The following is a 19780-nucleotide window of genomic DNA, read 5'->3' as shown; positions in this document are numbered from 1 at the left end:
TCAAATCCAGGTTCTTGTTTGTTCATCCGCAGCAAAAAGGGTACATTTTAATTTTAATTTCCCGAAAAGCATGATCTCCCCTCATATCAGTATTGTGAAGCACATCAACACGTGTTGACGTGCTTCTTTTCTTCACCCCACAGTGCCTTCCGCCAGTATGACTCGCCTGGCTCGCTCCAGGACCGCCTCCCTGACAAGCGCCAGTTCCATGGACGGGTCACGCTCTCGTGCCTGCACCCACTCCGACAGCACCGAGGGAGTCGGAGCAGTCAGCCACACTATGGAAGTTTCCTGTTGAGGTGTCGGAAAAAGAGGGGACGAATGGGTGTAGGGACAGAGAGAGAAGCCATAGCGGGGAGCAGTCGAGGTGATTGTTTTAGGAAACGAATGTGATGGGATGACGTCAATAGCCATGATCGCTCTCTCTGTCTTTGTTCTCGAGATCCTTTGTCTGCCATCTTCTATCTTCCTACATTGTAACAGATCAGTTAATGTGCATTTACAGTCAAAAGTAGACATGCATTCATCATGGGCATGAATGTCACGTTCGTGTTTGCACCTTTAATGATTGAATTGAAGTTTGCTTTCCTTCTGATAAGCTGTCCACTGTAGTAACCGCTGTCCCTGAAACTCAACTCAACTCAACTGTATTTATAGAGCACTTTCAAACAGCCATCGCTGCATACAAAGTGCTGTACATGGAGCAATTTAACATATACAATAAACAGTAAAACAAATCGGTAATAAAGATGGTAGAAAGCACCGAACAGTAAAACCAAGAACAAATCTAAGTCATGCTGAGTCGAACATGAAATGAGTGCACACAGCGTTCAAATGATTTATACAGGCTCTAATGTAGATAGCATAAACATTCAACTCAATCTACCAAGTAGCGACGAAGGTTCAAGAAGGAAATTCGAATGGACAGAGCCAAGCCTTGCTCATGTGTTTGGAGGAGTCACCATTCACTGCATCTGATGGTTTCTCTTTGCCATTATTGAGGCAGACCCTCCCACATTTTTGAATATGCCTAAAAGGCAGGTCTGTACCACCAAACCAATCTGTTTTAATGAACTCGTTCAACTCTGCCGAGACATGTGGTCAAATACCAAGTCACAATTATCCCAGAAGAATGCGGTTGGCTATAAAATGCATCTGGTTGAGGTCAAACTCACAAAGGAACATTTGACCAATATTAGCGAGTTTTATATCCACTCTACATACAGTATTTCAGCCAGTATGTAATAATATGCGAATCAGAGAAACTCACAAATAAATAAGAATATGTGCACTCATTTCCTGTTTTTAAATCTCCCCGATAGGACAGTTCCAATCAAACATTAAAAGCCCCAAATAAATGTATGCCCATGATTGAGTGTTTTGAAACTTTGCTATTGCTATTCCCAACTCCACCTTCCTTCATAATACTTGCCACAAACTCACTCTTGAATTTGTACTCTTGACTATCTCATAGTTGTGTTAGCTAAGTAGACCCCCTTTATTGGCTCGAGCCCCTTTCATCACCCCTTGCCCCCTGGCACATACATAAAAACACATGAACCATTTGTGTAGCAATATTCAGTAAAGAGTTGCTCATGTCACGATATGAAAAAAGGAGAATGTGAGGAGGTCAAAGAAGATGTAAGGGGTTCGAAAATGTCTTTTGTATCGGCACTTTACACGGTGGTCACAAGGTATCCAGAATTTGACAGAAATCGGAACACAACCAACTGTATTGTCAGAATAATGCTTATTAGACTGCGCATAATTGTTAGCTTGTTAGCACGATAGATAGATGACACACAAACGACATTGCTTTTAAGCTCCACTTGAGTTATGTGTCTCAGGGGTTGTACAGACTCGTCGACGAGTTGACTTTACTCGACAAAGGCCTTTGGACCGCAATCTCAACTAGTTGCTAATCACGTCACTGAATGCGAAGCTGTGGTACGTGAGGGAGAAAAGGGGCGGGGGGGGGGGGGGGGGGTGAAAGCCAGACTCCAGCAGGATTTTGAACAACTTTTTGGCCTACACTATCAAAGTAGACAGAGTATGGAGAATTATTCCACCACCCACAAAGAGGTTCATAATTACCCGCATTGAGGTCTCGGCCGCGCTGGAGAAACATCATAAATTTCCATCATGCAGAATCCACTGCTGTGCTAAGCCCAGAACACACGCAGGTTTCCTCGTTTGGCCAAGTTGTGCAAACTTGTGCAAGTTGTTACCTGGCTATCCTGGTGGCAAACCCACAGAGCAAGATATATATTTTTCCCCCTGGCTGGAAATGCCATCACACCACAGCGGTCGTGCTTTCACCCGGTCCACATCAATGTGCTTCTTTTCTAACATAAATTTGATGTAAATTTGGTGTTGCACATTGTCAGTGAATCTAGATTATTGCAAATTATTCCATCCTCCTGTGATTTAAAAAAAAAGAAGAAAATATTACTGTAGTGCTACACTGAATATAACAATGATGTCACCAGCTACTAGTTGACATTGACTTGATTTTCATTGCGTTCGTGTTGACGTGAAAAATTTTTTTTTAAATCCAAGTCGTGCAACCCCTAGTATGTGGAACATTGCAGGCTGCAATCAGCTCATCATTTTTATTTACTTCTTTATCATGACCAATTTTAAATGATGTGACCCAAGTTATACTCATTAAAAAAAAAAACTAAAAGCATTGAACATAAACACACACAAGCTGATTTCAAGTGAGATGACATTGTATGATTTTTGATCTCTTCAAACAGATGCATTATGATCACATCTTCAACAAATATTGATGACAATTTTTGATTTATTTTATTTACACTGTTGCCGAGAGCAGCTTTAAGATGTGTGCCATTTGTATTTCCACAACAGTAATATAGTGTAGAGTTGTGTTTCGTAACATCTACAGTATATGCATGTGATGTTTGATCTTATGATGCTTTATTCTATGAGTAGTCTAGTATTAGGGTGGTTACTTGGATAGAGCCATGCTTGTAACTACTATCCATCAGTCTGTAACTGCATGGTTGTGGTTGTGGTTGTAGTCAACTCTTTGTGATCTCCACTTTGACAATCACTTTCTGATCAATAGCAAACACGAACAGTGGGACTGAGGCAGCACTAGGCTTGTTCAGCTTGTCTTGCTGGGTCACCCCCCCCACCCCCAAAAAAACCCCACACCATAATCAAAACTTACTGTTCTTATTGCAACTCGCCCCTCTTCTTATATGTACCAAAGTTATACACCCACACACACTTAAATATCAATATAGATGTACAGTACTGGTATGTACACACATGCCAATAAAAACTGCACAGGCTTGGTGTTGAAAGGGATTACTGTATGACCAGGGAATGATGCATAAATAGTCACACACATTCGAGTAGTTCATTATTTCAGTGGACAAAGTCAGTATTTGTTTTGATGTGCTACGTCACCATACATGCATTAGTATAGTGTGGATGTACTTAGAGCTTTAGAGTAGGAAAGTTGTGTGCTGTCGCCTGCGCTTATACTGGGCCGCAAATGGGTCCCCTGGTTCTTGGATTATTCATGTACAGCGTCAATGCACCCTAGTCACCGATGTCACCTGTTACAAAAATCCTTTGTTCAGGTCCGGCATAGCAGGTGTGCACATCTCTGAGATGGCCTGTGAGAAACGGGGCTGTTTTGGAGCCATTTGGGCACCAAGCTCAGAATGTAGGGCAACCCCCAACCACCTTAAAAAAAAATCTCCCATTCCCTAAAAAAGGTGCCCCGATTCTCACAGGTGAACCCAGTCGCACCCTAAAGGGCTATCAGCTGAAGTCACTTTTATAAAAATGTCTGCCATTAGATGTGGGGGGGGGGGGGGGGGGCGGGTTCTGCGCACCGAGCGATTGACAGACTGAAAAGAGAATGTGAGCTTGTTGATACTGGGGAGTAAGTTGTCACGGAGGGTTATGTTAGAAATCTTACAATTTATGTAAAAATCCAAATACTCATTAACATGGGCTGGAGGAAGGTGTTAGACACCTGGAAAACAAACACCTCAATCATTTGCATGGAGTGGAGAGTATGTGGAGTGTATAAAAGACAAACTTCAACACACACTGCCCAGGGGGCGGGGGGTCATGGGGGTATGGTGTTCCCCTGAATGTATTTTGTCCCTTTTTTGAAGTGCTGTACAGTATTGTCACCCTAAACCTTTTCCTCCCAGAATTTCTGCACTATACTTTGTACCTCCACTTGAGCCAACGTGATGATTCCCCCACCACAAAAGTCGTGTAGGTGACTTGTGCTTTGACACTGAATGAGTTTAGCCCTCCTTGCACTTTTTTTTTCTTCTTGGATTACGAGAGCTGGCTACGAATACCAGATTTTGATGCTATGGTGAAATTGCTGATATTAAACGCCGTCAACAAGGTAACACTTTATTTTAGTTCAGTGATTTGTTCATGTGTATTAATAAAGTTATTCTCCTTACTGTCATTCAGATTAATTTCACTTGAGCAATAAGTATTTTTTTTTCTTGTTTGCATTGTTTCATCGTGTCTTCCCTGCTATGAGCAGTCACAACATTTTTTTATTATGTTCTTCCTTAATTCTTACCTGCTTGGCTGTCATGTGTGATGTAAAGTTTAAATATGTCATCTATACACCATAAGCTGTCACTGTTCCATGTACTAAATAAGTAACAAGTTATAAATAAAGACCTAGTGTCAGCATTTGCCGTGTCTAATGTTATCAAATTTGAATCTCTAATTTAACGTGACTAACATCCTCTAAGGCCGTGTTTCTCAACTAGCGGGGCGCGAGGCTCCATCAAGGGGGTCGCGTTTGACCTCGGGAACATGCTTTTTTATTTAGATTTTTTTTTTTTGTCCTAGAATAAAGTGCAATTGCACCTCCACTACATTAAGGGGCAGTGGCGCTCTCATTGGCAGAGTGTGCGGAGGGAGCATTTGCTCTGTGTTTTGTTTGCACTGAGCATGCGCGCTTTACACACAGCACAGAGTATGAGTAGACACAAAGTCAACAGGCGGAGAGAGACTGAGTTAAGAGACAAACGAAAGTCTCCCGAAAACTAAGACGAGGAAATATGACAAAGCGTATGCAGCGCTTGGCTTCACTGTGACGACGGTGGCAGACGACGAGGAAAGACCGGTGTCTAATTACTGTGTCTAAAAATGTTGGCAGCGGACAGCATGAAGCCAAATAAATGAAGGCATCACTTAAAGACATTACACCCCAATCAAGCTGATAAGCCGCTTGAGTTTTTTTCAGCGAAAACGTGCCAAAAATTGCCATCAATCATCCCGCTTTGTGACTGCTACTCGCAGCCATTAATCCAGACATCATCTTTGATTTAAAAAAATCAGCACAAATTGTTTTTGTTTTGCTGGTTAAAGTTTTTTTTTTTTTTTTAAATATTGTGCTCCTGAGATAATGTTGATTAGTTTGAATGCATTATTAGTTATTGATATGTCATTTTATTTTTCAGTACCGTATGGTTTGACATGGTGATAGAGAAATATATGAACAAAATTGTATCATGTTTAAAGTTTCAGTTAATTTGGGCATTTCTGGACATACTCAGCGCAGAGGTGTTGGCCGTTTGGGCGGAGGGCCTTTTCTTGAGTAATCACATCAAAGTAAGGGGGGTGAACAGATGGAAGAAGGCTAGATTCAATCACAGAGTGGGAATATATATATATATATATATATTAGAGCTGTCAAACGATTAAAATATTTAATCTAATTAAAAATGCAACTGTCATAATTAACTCAAATTCACTAAAAATTAATCGTGATTACTCACGCATTTTTGATAAGATAAGAAAACCTTTATTAGTCTCGCAATGGAGAAATTCCAGATTCACAGCAGCAAAGTTATGAAAGGAAGAAGTAGAACAACAAAATATTGGAGGTTTCTGAATTTCCTTTTATGTATTTTTTGTCCTATTTTTCCCTATTTTAATGCTCTCATCAACGTGGAATCATGAATCCGTTTTTTATGTGCAAAATGCAAATATTTACTGAAATAACAATTTCAATTTTCAATTTTACATGAACATTTTTCACTTGGAGCAGTTATTCACACATAATCTCTCACACAATATTACGGTCCATCAACAACAGTGAAAAAATATTTTGTCACACAACAGCTGCTTTAACAGCTCTTTTTATGGAATCAAAACAGAGCAATATAACATTATAAAGTGCACATCTAAGGTAAACTAGTACTCAGCCGATAGTGGATTTAAGCCATGGTTGCATACTTCGTTTTTCTCAAGTTTGCTTTGAACACAGCAGTCAGGCTATGTTGATTCTGTTGGTCCTTCGTGCGCGGAAGTCTCTCTACGGTTTTGTGGAGACATCATTTCGGATGACTACACTTGGTTCGATGACAACACTGGAGACGTTTTATTTTCGCTAGGTCGCTACCACTGCACCGCTGAACTTTCATTGTCATGTCACCGCCTCAGCTCACCGTCACTGTCAGACAAACACAGAGAAGCTCCACCCGCTTTATTTATATGGACACGGAACGCTGTAACCTACCACACAAAGTAGTTCCAAACAAGGAACAATCGCGTCAGTGGCATACATCGTATTCGACAGGCTGCCTGCTCTTTATTCACCAGAGGCTCATCAACCTAGTCTCTTATTTCTCTCCCGAAACAGTGCCTTCTCCGCTACGTACAATCTCGGTACAGTACACAGCTTGTAATGGAGGCTCTCGCTGGCAATCTGTACTGGAGTCGTTTGACGCAATGCGAATGATTTCAGCTTGAGTCTGGCTGTGGACAATGTTGACAGGCTTGCATGCAGTAGCCATACATTTAGCTATGGCTTCAGCAAATTTGTTCTTCGTAGTGTCATCCATTTTCTTCACTTTGAAATGATCCATAGCTGTCTGTCTGAGACGAGGGGGTGGAGTACTCACGTCAGCTGTGTGCTTGGCCATTAACTGGTATTTCAGACTCGACGTGCTATGATGATAGCTCAGTTTACGACTGCAAAACATCCAGGTAACTTTGGTCTTGTCAGTGGAACAATCTGGCAACTTTTTAATAGTAAACTTTCCATTCATAAACTCTTTAAGTATCCGTTTTCGGTGTCTCGCGCTGCCGTGGCTGGCAAAACAAACGTGCGTGGACCTATGCAGCGCACTTGTTGTTTTGTTTCTGGTTTATTTATAGAGCAACGTGACGCAAAATTCATTTAAATTAATGCCAATAAAAACACGCTAAACTGACGGCTCTAATATATATATATATATATATATATATATATATATACCGTATTTTCTTGACTATAAGGCGCCATTAAAAGTCTTAAATTTTCTCCAAAATGGACAGGACGCCTCACAATGCGGAGCGTCTTTTGTATGCGCTGAGTTCCTAAACCTGACTGACAGCCGACACGCTGTTTATATAGAGAAAAGGCGGAAGTGAGTGTGGACAGGCATGCGGCAAAGAAGTCGGCCAATCAGTGAAGGGTGGGTGTGTATATATACATATATGGAGAGAGAGAGAGAGAGAGAGAGAGAGAGAGAGAGAAACAGCGGGCGTGAGTGAGGACAGGCATGCGGCGAAGAAGTCCGCCAATGAGTGAAGGGTGGGCGTGTAAGTGGACGCTAAAGGGACGCCCCTAGCAGGTACCAACACCTGTATAAAGTGTGGCTATGTGCATTATTGCAAAACAACTTAGGTTTTGGTTTCTAAGAACCCCCGAAAATAAATTCTACAAAGAGACACGCCTACGAAGCTCAGTTCAAACTTCGGTTATGCTTTTGGCATGCGTGCCCATCTCACAGCAGCGGTGAAAAACCAAGTCAAGCAAATGAACTCTGAGCTTGCCGTTATTCCCGGAGGCTTGACTAAAGAACTCCAACCGCTGGACATCGGCATCAACCGGGCGTTCAAAGTAAAGTTGCGAACGGCATGGGAACAATGAATGATCGATGGCAAACACAACTTTACAAAGAGTGAGAGGCAGCGCCGGGCGAGTTACGCCACAATTTGCGAATGGATTGTGGCTGCTTGGACGAACGTGTCTGCTTGCACTGTTGTTCGAGTTTTTGGCAGGGCCGGCATCATTTCTGTGGAGCCACATGACAATGAGAGTGACTGACAACGAGAGGGAACACGGCGTTTTTGATGGATTACCGGTACTTGCACAATTGTTCAATTCTGATACAGAGGATGAGGACTTTGATGGATTTCTGGGTGATGATTGATCGAAAAACGTGAGTACATTGTACGATGGCTAAATAAAATACAACGGAACTCAGTTTTGCTTCCGTTGCCTTTTTAAAAACGTGTTTTTAGCTTGTATCTGTATGTCTTGGCATGCTACCGTATGCTTCAAGCTAACGTGTTTTTAGCGTGCGCGCATGAATGCCGTATCTTTAAGCTGGCGTATGTTTTACCACTTTAAAATTGCGCCCAATAATACAGTGCTTTTTGTCTATGTGTAAAATACAGAAATAGCACCCATTAATGAGACTGCGCCCAACAATACGGTGCGCCGAATGGTCGTGAAAATACGGTACACATTTTTTTCCCAAGACAGAAAAAAATAAACATTAAAATACTGTATGTATTTTACTGTTGTGATTTTTTCGGGATACACCTGTATTGCAGTTTTTGTTATATAAACAGTTTTTGGACAATATATTTTTGCATCCGTTTGAGCAGGCTGGACACAAAGTTAAAAAGATCCATCAGACACTTGGAGTCGGAAAGACGCAAATGTACAAAACTTTAAAAAACAAGGCATCGATTCAACTCCTGATGACAAGCCACCATCCAGCAAGGAAGCAATGCAAATGGCAACAAAAATCCTTCAGTATTACACCTGTATTGCAGTTTTTGTTATATAAACAGTTTTTGGACAATATATTTTTGCATTTTATTGATTGTGTTGTTACACGTGCATTTTGTCAACATACTTGCAGGTTCATAAAGGACATGTACCATGCTCATTTCCCAAATGAGGAATTTCTGTTATCAGGACAAATTGGACAGCGCAAACACAAGTCTGTACTCGAGAATATTTACTGTATATCACTCCGTTACATATATACACAGTGTATACAAGTACGGTACATACGGTGGCTTCATATCAGTGAATCTAAGGTAAATATGACTCCGGAATGAATTACAAATAACAAAGGGCGTTTGGAATTATCCTTTCACACTCTTTATTGGCAAGATTAACTGTCTTAGAGACAAAGTGAGAGAGGGCAGGCTTGCATGGTTTGGCCACATCCAGAGGAGACATCGTGAGTATATAGGTAGAAGGGTGATCATGATGGAGCAGCCAGGAAAAAGAGCTAGCGGAAGATCAGAGAGAAGGTTGGTAGGTGTAGTGAGGGAAGACATGAAGGCACTTGGTGTTAGAGAGGAGGATATAGAAGACAGACTTGGATGGAAACGATGTGGCAACCCCTAATAGGACAAGCCGAAAGGAAAAGAGGAAGAAGTCATTTAATGATCGGGTTATTTGACTTATGTTTGTTGTATTTACAGTCTTATTCAAACAAAAGCTTATAGGAGACCATGTAGGCATCACAGTAGACATGCAACATCCGGTCCACTGGGCTGTAATTTAGGAAGTAGATGCTCGGACACATCTTGTTGATGAAGATGCCAAGATTGAACTTCTCCACTCCAGTCGCGGTGTCAAATGAGTAGAAGATCTCTTCCCTGTCCTTATTGACATAACGCGTAGCGTAGAGGGTCCCACAGGCCATGAAGGTATTGGTGACTGCCCGCTTATAGACGGAGGTGTGCCAAGTTTGGTTGATCGTAGGCGTATCTCCTTCTTCCACTTTGGACAACATCAGGTTACCAAAGTGTTGCTCCATGCTGTAAATGAGCCACACACCTGACTCATCTGTTGCAAGGTCCATGTCAGTGTAGGGGTAGCATTCGTTTATTTGACAAAAATTCCCTTTGGAGTTATATCTGGAGAAAAAGAGTGAGATATTTTTCGTTGACATGTTGGTTATCTTAAAGATTGCCAATACAGTATCGAACAGGGGTCACCAACGTGGTGCCTGTTCAAAGATGGTTCACCAATCACGGGACATTGGAATTTTCTAAAGATGGTGTCGGAGTGATCATTTATAAAATATGACTGGCAGAGATTAAGGAAGCATGTTGATATTTATCCAGCTCCCAACTAAACCATTAAGGTGATCAGCGTCTTTACATACATGAGTATTGTGAATTAGTAATCATTGTCAAATGTGTTCATCTAGCTGGTCGCCCTTTGTTTGAATCAGCACCCGAGAAGTAGCTTTCAGTTTCAAAAAGGTTGGTGACCCCTGTTTGTATCATATAACAAGACAAAAGAAAAACGAACCTGGTGCCTTTGGGTAACTGCAGCGTGGAAATGGTTTTGGATGCCAAGTTGAACCGACAAAGTCGGTCACTGTTATAGCAATTGTAGTACAAAGCATGGCCATATAGAACAACATTTGGTCCCTGAACGGTGTTGGTGGTTGGATTGGCAGGATGGATGATGAAATTATCTGCAATGAGACAAGAATGCCTTCATTTTATCGCTCAAATAAACTTGCATCTTAAGACTCAAAAGGGTCGCAGGGCATGCTGGAGCCTGTCCGAGCTGTTTTTGGGGAGAGGTCGAGTACAACAGGAACTGGTGGCCAGACACTCACGGGGCTGGCCAAAAGCTGAATATTAAATATTGACAACATTATTCAAAGAAATGGCACTTTCCTCAGAAAATGCTATGAAATGCTGTCAAATTCGAACAGTGATTAAGGAGTATATGTGGATATCATTTTATTATTATTATCATTATTATTCATTTTAATACAGTTGATCCAAGGTGTACCCCGCCTTTCACCCTGACTCAGGTGGGCTCGGCTTCCCTATGACATTGAAACACAAATGGTACAGAAAACGAATGTGGAGATCTGTAGGGATGCATTTTTTTTTTTTTTTCAAAAGACGTGCTTTTGAATTCCTGATGGTGGAGTGGTACCGCGATCTGTAGCTGTATACCTGGTGTCTTCATTCCTACAGTCAGAGAGCTCAGGCTGGAGTATAAGGTGATATAGTTGGCATATATGTTGTTGACGTTGAGAATCACCCGCCAATACCAGTTGTTTTTGCCCTTCTCAGGTTTCGGGTCACGGCCCCAGCCTCCATACTTGTGGTTAATAGTCGTTTCTCCTTTTGAGTAGTATCGAGGCCCGGTAATGTTCACAAACTTGCCTTGGGGACAAATATCTACAGAGAAAAGGGAAGTATATGCAAGGATTATATTTATGAACAATCAATCATATGCGTGAAAACACTTCTACTGATTAGGAATCAGGAGGAGTAAAATGATTGCCGTTTTTTGTGTGGCTATGCCTTCAAGAGAAACTTGAAGAATCTTGCCTGAGGGCTGCGTGTCCGGTTGATGTGTGGGCCCTTGACCGTGTTCATTCTCGTTTTTGCACTCGTCCAGCGCTCTTTTCAGGCGCTGGTTGTCTTTACGTTTCTTTTCGACCTGAAGGGTGTCATATTTCTCCAACTCCCGCAGCTGCGTTCTTAAGTGCATCAGCTGAGACAAAGCAACAACAAAGCAAAGCAACGACCACAAAGGTATGAATGATTACATTGGGGAACTAAAGAAGAAAGAAACCTTCAATTGAAATGTGAAGGGAATGTCATGACACATTAAAAAATATGCAGTTTTCTCTTCTGGGGATGGTAGATAGTATTGGAATTCCATGCACTGTTTATTGTATTAGGTGCAGTCAAGGTCAGCATCACATTCACTCCAGTAAAAATTGTCTCCTGCTTTATGTTGTCTCGAAGGAGTTTCAAAATGTCAATTGGCATTGTACGGAATGACCTTTTTTTTTTTGGCATGTTAACTGCTTATACTCAAACTTGGCATTAACAAAACTTACCTGTTTGCCAGAGTCAGTGGTTAACTGCTCGTACGCCTGCGTGGTTGCGTTGAGCCTGTCCAGCATATTCCTGATCTCAATGAGTTCATTTTCGATCACCTGGAGGCTGACGGCGCCATATAGCTCGCCATCATCCTCCTTCTCCAGCACTGACAAATCTTTTAGTAGTTGGGGCAGACGGAGCTTCAAACCAAGCAGCAGACTTTCAAGTTCCAAGGCCTGAAAAGAACAAACACGTTTTTTGTGCAATAATTGACATCACAAAAACGTTTTTTTCATCAGCATCATTTGCGGCACGTCACCTTCTGTGCGGTGACGGTGTGAGAGCATTTTGTTGCATCGTCATTCACTGAGTTGAGGGTCTCATGAGGGAAGGTCTTCTCTTTGTTTGTCAGCTGACACACGCAGCGATCTTTTGGATTCAGCTGATGAAACAGACAATTTTCAAAAAAAATGTTCTCTTCAAAATCACGGCGAAATCTGATTTTAGAAGTGGAACTCGGTATGAAACCTTGGAATGATAGAGCTCACCTGCAGTGCGAAGTTGAACAGAGAACACAGGAGAATGAGCGTGTGACGCTTCATGATGGCTTACAGGAGAATGAAAACCATCCCTGAAAACCACGCATCTTTGAATGCTGTTGCATCAGGAACACCATCTGTCAAGAATCACTTCCTCCTCTGGTTTCACTTCAACAAATATTTTGGATGTGAAGAAAACTAAGTATGAATTTTGGATGAAAAAAACACTTGTTTCCCATAAAAGTTATGCCCCATCCTCATTTACTTGGAAAATAAAGCACAACACTAAAATATTACACTGGACACTGGTCAACTAATTTTTACAACTGTTTTTAATCAGAGATTCAAGTAACCATTTTGAGATGGACTTACTGTATGTGTGTGTGTGTGTGTGTGTGTGTTTTTGGCACCTATTTTCAATCTGTCTTCGGTTATTCCCGAGTACATGAGGTTTTCATCCATCCATCCATTTGCTGACCCACTTATCCTCATGAGGGTTGCAGGGACACCCTGAACGGGTTGCCAGCCAATCGCAGGGCACACAGAGACGAACAACCATCCGCACTCACACTTACACCTAGGGACAATTTAGAGTGTTCAATCAGCCTGCCATGCATGTTTTTGGAATATTGGAGGAAACCGGAGTACCCGGTGAAAACCCACGCGGGAGAACATGCAAACTCCACAGTGGATGGCCAGAGCCAGAATCCAACAGTGCACCTCCGCACTGTGAGGCTGACGCGCTAACCAGTCGACCACCGGGCAGGTGTATATTTATTTAAAATTTAGATGTTATCTATGTGTGCCCTGCGATTGGCTGGCAACCGATTCAGGGTGTCCCCCGCCTACTGCCCGAAGACAACTGGGATAGGCTCCAGCACCCCCCGCGACCCTAGTGAGGATTAAGCGGTTCGGAAAATGGATGGATGGATGGATGTTATTGCCCCCCCAAAAAAAACAAAAATTAGGAAACTGTTTGTTGCACAATTATTATGAAATTTGGTCTTTTTCTCTTTTCAAAGTTTCACATCCATTTTATCGTATATTAAATCGGAACAAGAAGTGAATGTTCTAAGTCGAAACAAGAAGTGAGTGCGTCAAACTATAACTTCGTTTGTTATTAAGACACACAAGAGGTGTGGGAAGAAGTGTAGTGCGATCATAGAACCAGCTCAACTCCGCGCTAGTTCACGCCTGACGATTTCTGTTCTCAACATGCTGTTCTTGCTACTCCTACTGGCATCCACAGTGAGTAATGTCTGTTTCATGCCGCATCACGAACGTATCTGCAGACATTTTTATTGTATTCCTTTTCATATTATTATTTATTTATCTATTTTAATTATTGCGAGAGTTTTGTGACACAAGGGTTGCCATGTATGATATTGTGAATCTAATACCTTTATTTTAAAAAATGGTAACTACTCCTCGATTTACCAAACATTCAGTTGGTATGTTTTCTGACTTTGGTAGGTCCTGGGATTAGTTTAAGAACATGTGAACTTCACAAAGGCCAGAGTCAACATAACTTTATGGGAATACGACTGTAGCATTGCTGTCGCTCTCCACTATCTGGTTCTGAAATAGTACAGGAAAATGGAGAGGCACAACACCCATCATTATAATATGGGACATTAAAAATGAGTTTATTGTCTCGACCTTGAAGGAGAAAGGTGCCGGATGAATGCAGGTCAATCACAGCAAATACACAATGCAGTCATGTTAACTGAAAATGGCTCACAGTGTCTTATAGGGCATTTCACAGAACATAACGGGGAACTGATTTGAAATTAAGTCATGTATTAACCAGCGTTATGAGTCTTCATTTCTCTGCCGTAATAATAATATTAGTCAGTGTTATCATTCAATTTCTAGTTTTATTTTGTTGTTTTGTTTGGGGGGTTTTGTGTGTTTGTTGGGGTTTTTTTTATAGAGCAGGCCCTACTTTGTGTTTGATATCAGGGTAATTGCCAGGTTCAGTATGTGCCGGGTCAGATGAAAAATGACTCGTGTGCATGTGAGGTGAACACCAACGTGTGGCTGTTCCCTGCAAAGAAGTACGAGGCCTCACTGCAACAAGTTGAATCTTGTGATGATTCCCTTAAGAAGCTCCAAGAGCAGGTACAGTTAAACCAGTTCTAATCTGTCGGACAGACTACTTTTAATTGAAGCACATTTGAATTGTTCATGTACACTAATCATTTTTTGGAATGCTTATTTAGGATTTGGGTTTTCGACAAACCACTTGATCTGCAGCCAGCAACCCGTATTCTTTTCCACTAGGTGCATCGGTCAAAACAGCGTCTCCCTGAGATTCATGAAGTGGTTGAGAACATAACAGGGCGGCTGGAGCCTTTCCAGTACCTACATTATAAGGGCCTCTATTCTGCCTTGTCTCTGCGTCAGTTGGGTGAAGAACTCGACAAGCTCGAGGCTGACATTAACGCCATGTCCCTTCAAGTGAACAATGATGAATCAACAAAACTCTCAAAAGAGGTACAGTATGTCAGACCGGATAGCAACCAACCAAAAATAGTAATCAAATTTTTTAACGAGTAAACCCCATGTTAAAAAATTGAACCGAAAAGTCTGGAGCATAAGAACATACTGTCGGCACTACTCACTAAAAGTCAAGGAATTTTGTGTGAAATATCAGGATAAGGCGAAAATGCTCCATAACCTTCACAGGTGAACTTCATTTAACCATCTCTAAACTTTTGAATGCACGTCCAACTACCGTATTTTCCGCACTAAAAGACGCACTGGATTATGAGGCGCACCTTCACTGAATGGCTATTTTGTAAAAAAATTTCATACATTGGACGCTTCACATTATAAGGCGCAATCTACAATGCCTCCACGAGATGGTGCTACGCTCCTTCCATTCAACTCGAGAGGCGTCCGTTCAACTTGAGAGGCGTTCATGACCGCCTCTGAAAAATGTAAATTAACTATTACCGTGCTTAAATGAAACTATGAAAATTGAAAATAATGCATCAAATCAGAAAATCAAGCGAGGAAATCACAAAATAAATTCTGTGGGGGGGGGGGGGGGGGGATATAGAATTTATTTTGTGATTTCCTCGCTTGATTTTCTTCGTGGTTTCATTGACGTAAGAATTAATTTACGATTTCGGAGGCAGCCATGAACGCCTCTCGAGTGGAACGGAAGAAAGCACGGAGACGGACATAGACGTACAGTAGCTGTATTTGCTGAGACTGTGAAAACCATTAATAAAGTCTGCGTTTAATAAAATAATAAAACCACAACCACAGCTCTCCTTTTTTCAATAAATACAGGTGCATCTTTGTCCGTCTCATTCCCTTCTTTTCTTCCGGTCAACTCGAGAGGCGTTCAAGACCGCCTCCGAAAAACCCGTTGGCCTTTCCTTTATCGTAGCTCCAACAGTAAGATAAGAAAAGATAAGAAAAGAAAACCTTGAATAGTCTCACAATTGAGAAATTCCCACTTCACAGCAGCAAAGTTATGAGAGGAAGAAGTAGAAGAACAAAATAAATAGGAGCTGCTGGAAAGGCAGCCACTCTCGCGGCACCATCTTGAAGTCAAAATAACACAACAAGATGTTAGTCGTAGTTATTTATTCCTTTGTTGTGTATTCACAAATGATGAAATCAGAATATAAATTCTGTAGGGGGGGGGGCGCTATAGAATTTATTTTGTGATATCCTCGCTTGCTTTTCAGTTTTGATGTATTATTTTCAATTTTTGTAGTTTCATTGAAGTAATCGTGAGTTAACGTTTTTCGGAGGCGGTCGTGAACGCCTCTCGAGTCGAACGGAAGAAGGCACGGAGACAGACAAAGACGTACCTGTATTTGTTGAGACTGTTTTAAAAAATGAACACCACAGCTCTCCTTTTTTCGGAGCCGCAACAAAAACTTATTTAATAAAGCAGCGACACAGTTCACTGAACCAACAGCAAGTTATAACATTGGAAGCATGTCTCCAGGAAGGAGCCGTCGACGTATTACCGTAATGACCATACAAAAGATGCACCGTATTTTCAGGCGCTCGGTGAGCTTTTAAGAACATTTAAGACTTTTTGGTGCGCCCTATAGTGCGGAAAATATGTATGGTATAGTATGGTCATGAAGCGTCCCAATCCCTGAGTTTGTCACACGACATGGGCTACAATGCATTAAAACAACTCATAATCGGCCACGAGACACTACGTTTGTCGATGGCTTGTCTGTCAGCTCAAAATCAGCCTACATTTGTGTTGCCTGACGTCAGCATCAACTTCACTGAACCTTTGTTTCACTGTAGGTCCAGAAACTGCGAAGAGATGTTGACATGATGCATATGGCGGACTCCATCAACATGAAGACTGTAAAAGAAAAACTACGTTACTTGAAAAACAGCGTTGAGTCATGCTTGTCAATCCCCAAAGATTTCAAAGGTATATTTTGGAGCTATCAGAGTTTGAAGTTTGTGTTCATTGTGATGTTATGGGTACAAATTCAACTCAACTCAACTGTTTTTATAGAGATGACTAATTTTAAACAGTTTACAATAGTATTTATGTCTCCTTTATTGTTTTCCAGGTCAGCAAAGGTATTGCCTTAAGGGCCTTATGATGAACATCAGTGCACCGGTCATAACTAAAGTCAGTCCATATGGTAAAAACATCATCTCTGGCTCATGGGGCCAACAAGCCCTTGCAGATAGCGAAGGCCTGAAGAACATCTTCTGGATTCAGCCTTTGCTCCACAGCCACATCTCAGGCAATATCATTAGAACCTACCAATCTTACGAAGACTTCATGGCCTCTGCTAACCACAAAGATTTTACTGTAGCTCCATCCAACATCCATGCTAATACTGTTGAAGGCCCCAGTGCCGTCCTGTATGGAGAGGCTGTGTACTATCACTGCTATGACTCTCCATCTATCTGCCGGTACGATTTCAACAACAAGGCTGTCACAAGGGTCGAACTTCCCGGAATTGGGAAGAATCACAGAAAATTCCCTTATTGTTACTTTGACTGTCGGGCCAATAGTGATGTGGACGTGGAGGTTGATGAGACAGGGCTGTGGGTCATCTATGCCACCTTTGGTAGCCATGGTAACATCATGGTAAGCAAACTATCCTGGGATAATGAAGCTAAAATCCTCAATATCACACGGACGTGGGAGACGAGGCTGTTCAAGAAGGCAGCAAGCAACGCTTTTATGTCATGCGGTGTGTTGTATGCTACCCGCTTTTTGGATGATTACCATGAAGAGGTGTTCTATGCTTTTGATACAGAGACAGGTAAAGAGGACAACACACTCGCACTGCGAATGGAGAAAATCGGTAAGGGAGTTGCCAGCCTGAGTTACAACCCAATTAACAGGCAGCTTTACATGTTTAACGATGGATACCTTCTTGCCTACCAAGCCCACTTCTAAAATTTGACACAAAGCTAAAATAGTGCGACAAAAATATGCAACACACATCAAACATCTATTCCGCATGAGAGGGCTTGCTTCAAACAAGGGGTGCCCGAGACCCGTTGTCGAGATCCCCAATTCAGATCCTCTTCCAACACACCTGATTCAAATGATCAGGATTGTTATCAGGCTTCTCAGAGCTTGCTGATGAGCTGATTGTTTGACTCAAGTGTGTTGGACGAGAGAAAGATGAAACCGTCTGGATAGGGGATCTCGAGGACTCGATTTGGGCACCCCTGCTCTAAATTATATGCAGAGGGTCCTCTGAGTTACTGACTACTCTGTCTTCACTCGAATCTCAGACCTTACCGTAGTCTATCACTAACCTATGCTAATGTTGTCATCAACTCATAACTATGGTCAAAATTTGTATTAAAACACTCCTATCTCATCAACATTTTAACAAGCTCACGTTTGATGGCAATAAATCCAAAATATTGAGCAGAACGCTTTTATATTTTCACATGAAGTGGAGTAGTAATGTGCAATGCCAAAAGTCATTAAAAAACAAAAACAAATTTTCAATCATTACAGATTCTTTTTTTTGTTGACGTTCCGTCATTTTTACAGATCTATTATATCATGTCAATGTTCAGCCCGTCCAAGTGTCCCTTTAATGAGTAACAGGTTTTGAAAAAAAGAAACTTGGAACATTTCTGGCAAGCTGACATTCAAGAATAATAAGATACTGTAATGTGCTTTGCTACTAGTTTAGTCGTCCTTGTCTAAAAGGGTATGACTATATAAACTATACGTACAGTTGTCACTAATGTTCAGAAATCACATGTGCCAAATTACATTTTTTAAAAACAGGTAATTGCTTAATAAATACACGAGATTGCAGTCTGGGTTGTCTCTTTAACTTTCTATTGCTATTCTTGAGGGCTATATTTGCAAACTTTTCTCAGGATTTGGTTTCAACATGAGGACTTGAATGAGAAAACGTCCCGCATGAACAGTAAGGTATACTAGCATTTTGTCTGATATAAATGGTAAATGGTCTTTCACTTGCATAGTGCTTTTCCATCTACAAGGTACTCAAAGCGCTTGAGCACAAATGTGTGATGAGCACAAGCTGTGAAAATATTTGGTGTTTCTCAACTCAAATATAATCCAAAATTGTAATTGGAAGAGTGTTGGTTACAATTTAAAGCCTTGGGTCACAGTGATACTACGGTTTGAAACAAGCTAATTAATATTACTCCAGGGGGAAACTTATGATGTTTTTGAACTCATTTAAAAGTAATAACATTTGGAGAAACGCTCTTGGGTGGCCTCAACCCAAATCTTGAACAGCATCTTTGGGGAAGTACCTGTAGTAGGCGACTCAACAGTTTTGCCACCAGAGGGCGCTGCACGGCCGATTAAAAAACGGGAAAAATTAGACTTCATACAGCAGAAATACGAGATTTCCTCGTGTACTCTTGTCCATTGTGCGATGACATTGCCTCAAACAAGCAACTCCATAACCGAGAAAATATACTTAGAGGCAATGTGAGCCACCTTTAATTTTCTGGGTGAATGTGTGTGTGTGCGTGCGTGTGCGTGTTTAATTTTCTGGGCGGCTGCCGCTCAGTACGCCCAAAGCTCAGCTCTCATAATGACAGAGCAACTCCCTGCACACTTGGAATTAACCGGAGCAGCAAACGCCGGGCTTACAAGTTAGAACCGAACGTAATCACCTACTCTTTACTCTGAGTGTGGTTATGCTGATTTGATGTTTCTTTGAATGGAAAATGGACGAGGGTGTTCTTTAATGAAATACAGTAGTGCGAATTTGTTGCATTTGAACTCCTGTAATCCGGTCGTGTAGCCAGCTGTTCCTGCTGAAATGTATGAAAACTCAACTCAACTGTATTTATAGAGCACTTTCGAACAGCCATCG

The 19780-nt window shown here is 41.5% G+C and overlaps 3 protein-coding genes across 9 annotated transcripts in view; 2 read left to right on the top strand and 1 right to left on the bottom strand.

Moving 5' to 3' along the window:
- ndrg4 (NDRG family member 4) overlaps positions 1-4707 on the top strand; it is a 65801-nt gene extending 61094 nt beyond the window's left edge. For all 6 annotated transcript variants that reach the window (XM_086108367.1, XM_086108369.1, XM_086108368.1 and 3 more), the window contains one exon: positions 144-4707. In XM_086108367.1, coding sequence (XP_085964493.1) covers positions 144-298 — 155 coding nt within the window. In that variant the 3' untranslated portion in view covers positions 299-4707. The remainder of the gene's footprint in view (positions 1-143) is intronic.
- Positions 4708-9027: 4320 nt separating this feature from the next.
- On the bottom strand, positions 9028-12588 carry LOC147205691 (olfactomedin-4-like). Its single transcript, XM_086109873.1, has 7 exons — positions 12453-12588; positions 12224-12346; positions 11922-12140; positions 11404-11569; positions 11023-11250; positions 10358-10526; positions 9028-9957 (listed from the first exon to the last, which is right to left on the bottom strand). Exons 1-7 carry the CDS (start codon positions 12504-12506, stop codon positions 9522-9524), a joined length of 1395 nt encoding a protein of 464 aa, XP_085965999.1. The 5' UTR covers positions 12507-12588; the 3' UTR covers positions 9028-9521.
- A 942-nt stretch (positions 12589-13530) lies between these two features.
- Positions 13531-18738, top strand: LOC147205690 (olfactomedin-like). 2 transcript variants are annotated; one of them, XM_086109596.1, is made up of 5 exons: positions 13531-13691; positions 14406-14564; positions 14727-14939; positions 16731-16863; positions 17009-18738. In XM_086109596.1, the coding sequence occupies exons 1-5, from the start codon at positions 13659-13661 to the stop codon at positions 17851-17853; spliced, it is 1383 nt and encodes a 460-aa protein (XP_085965722.1). In that variant the 5' UTR covers positions 13531-13658; the 3' UTR covers positions 17854-18738. The 2 variants fall into 2 exon arrangements, with proteins under 2 accessions (XP_085965722.1, XP_085965723.1); XM_086109597.1 differs by having other exon boundaries at positions 13539-13691; positions 14418-14564.
- Positions 18739-19780: the final 1042 nt, after the last annotated feature.

Source organism: Hippocampus guttulatus, chromosome 4 (genome assembly GCF_054856545.1).
Source record: "Hippocampus guttulatus isolate MCC_2025c chromosome 4, RoL_Hgut_1.0, whole genome shotgun sequence".
Lineage (NCBI taxonomy): Eukaryota > Metazoa > Chordata > Actinopteri > Syngnathiformes > Syngnathidae > Hippocampus > Hippocampus guttulatus.
This window is presented reverse-complemented; position numbering and strand designations above follow the sequence as displayed.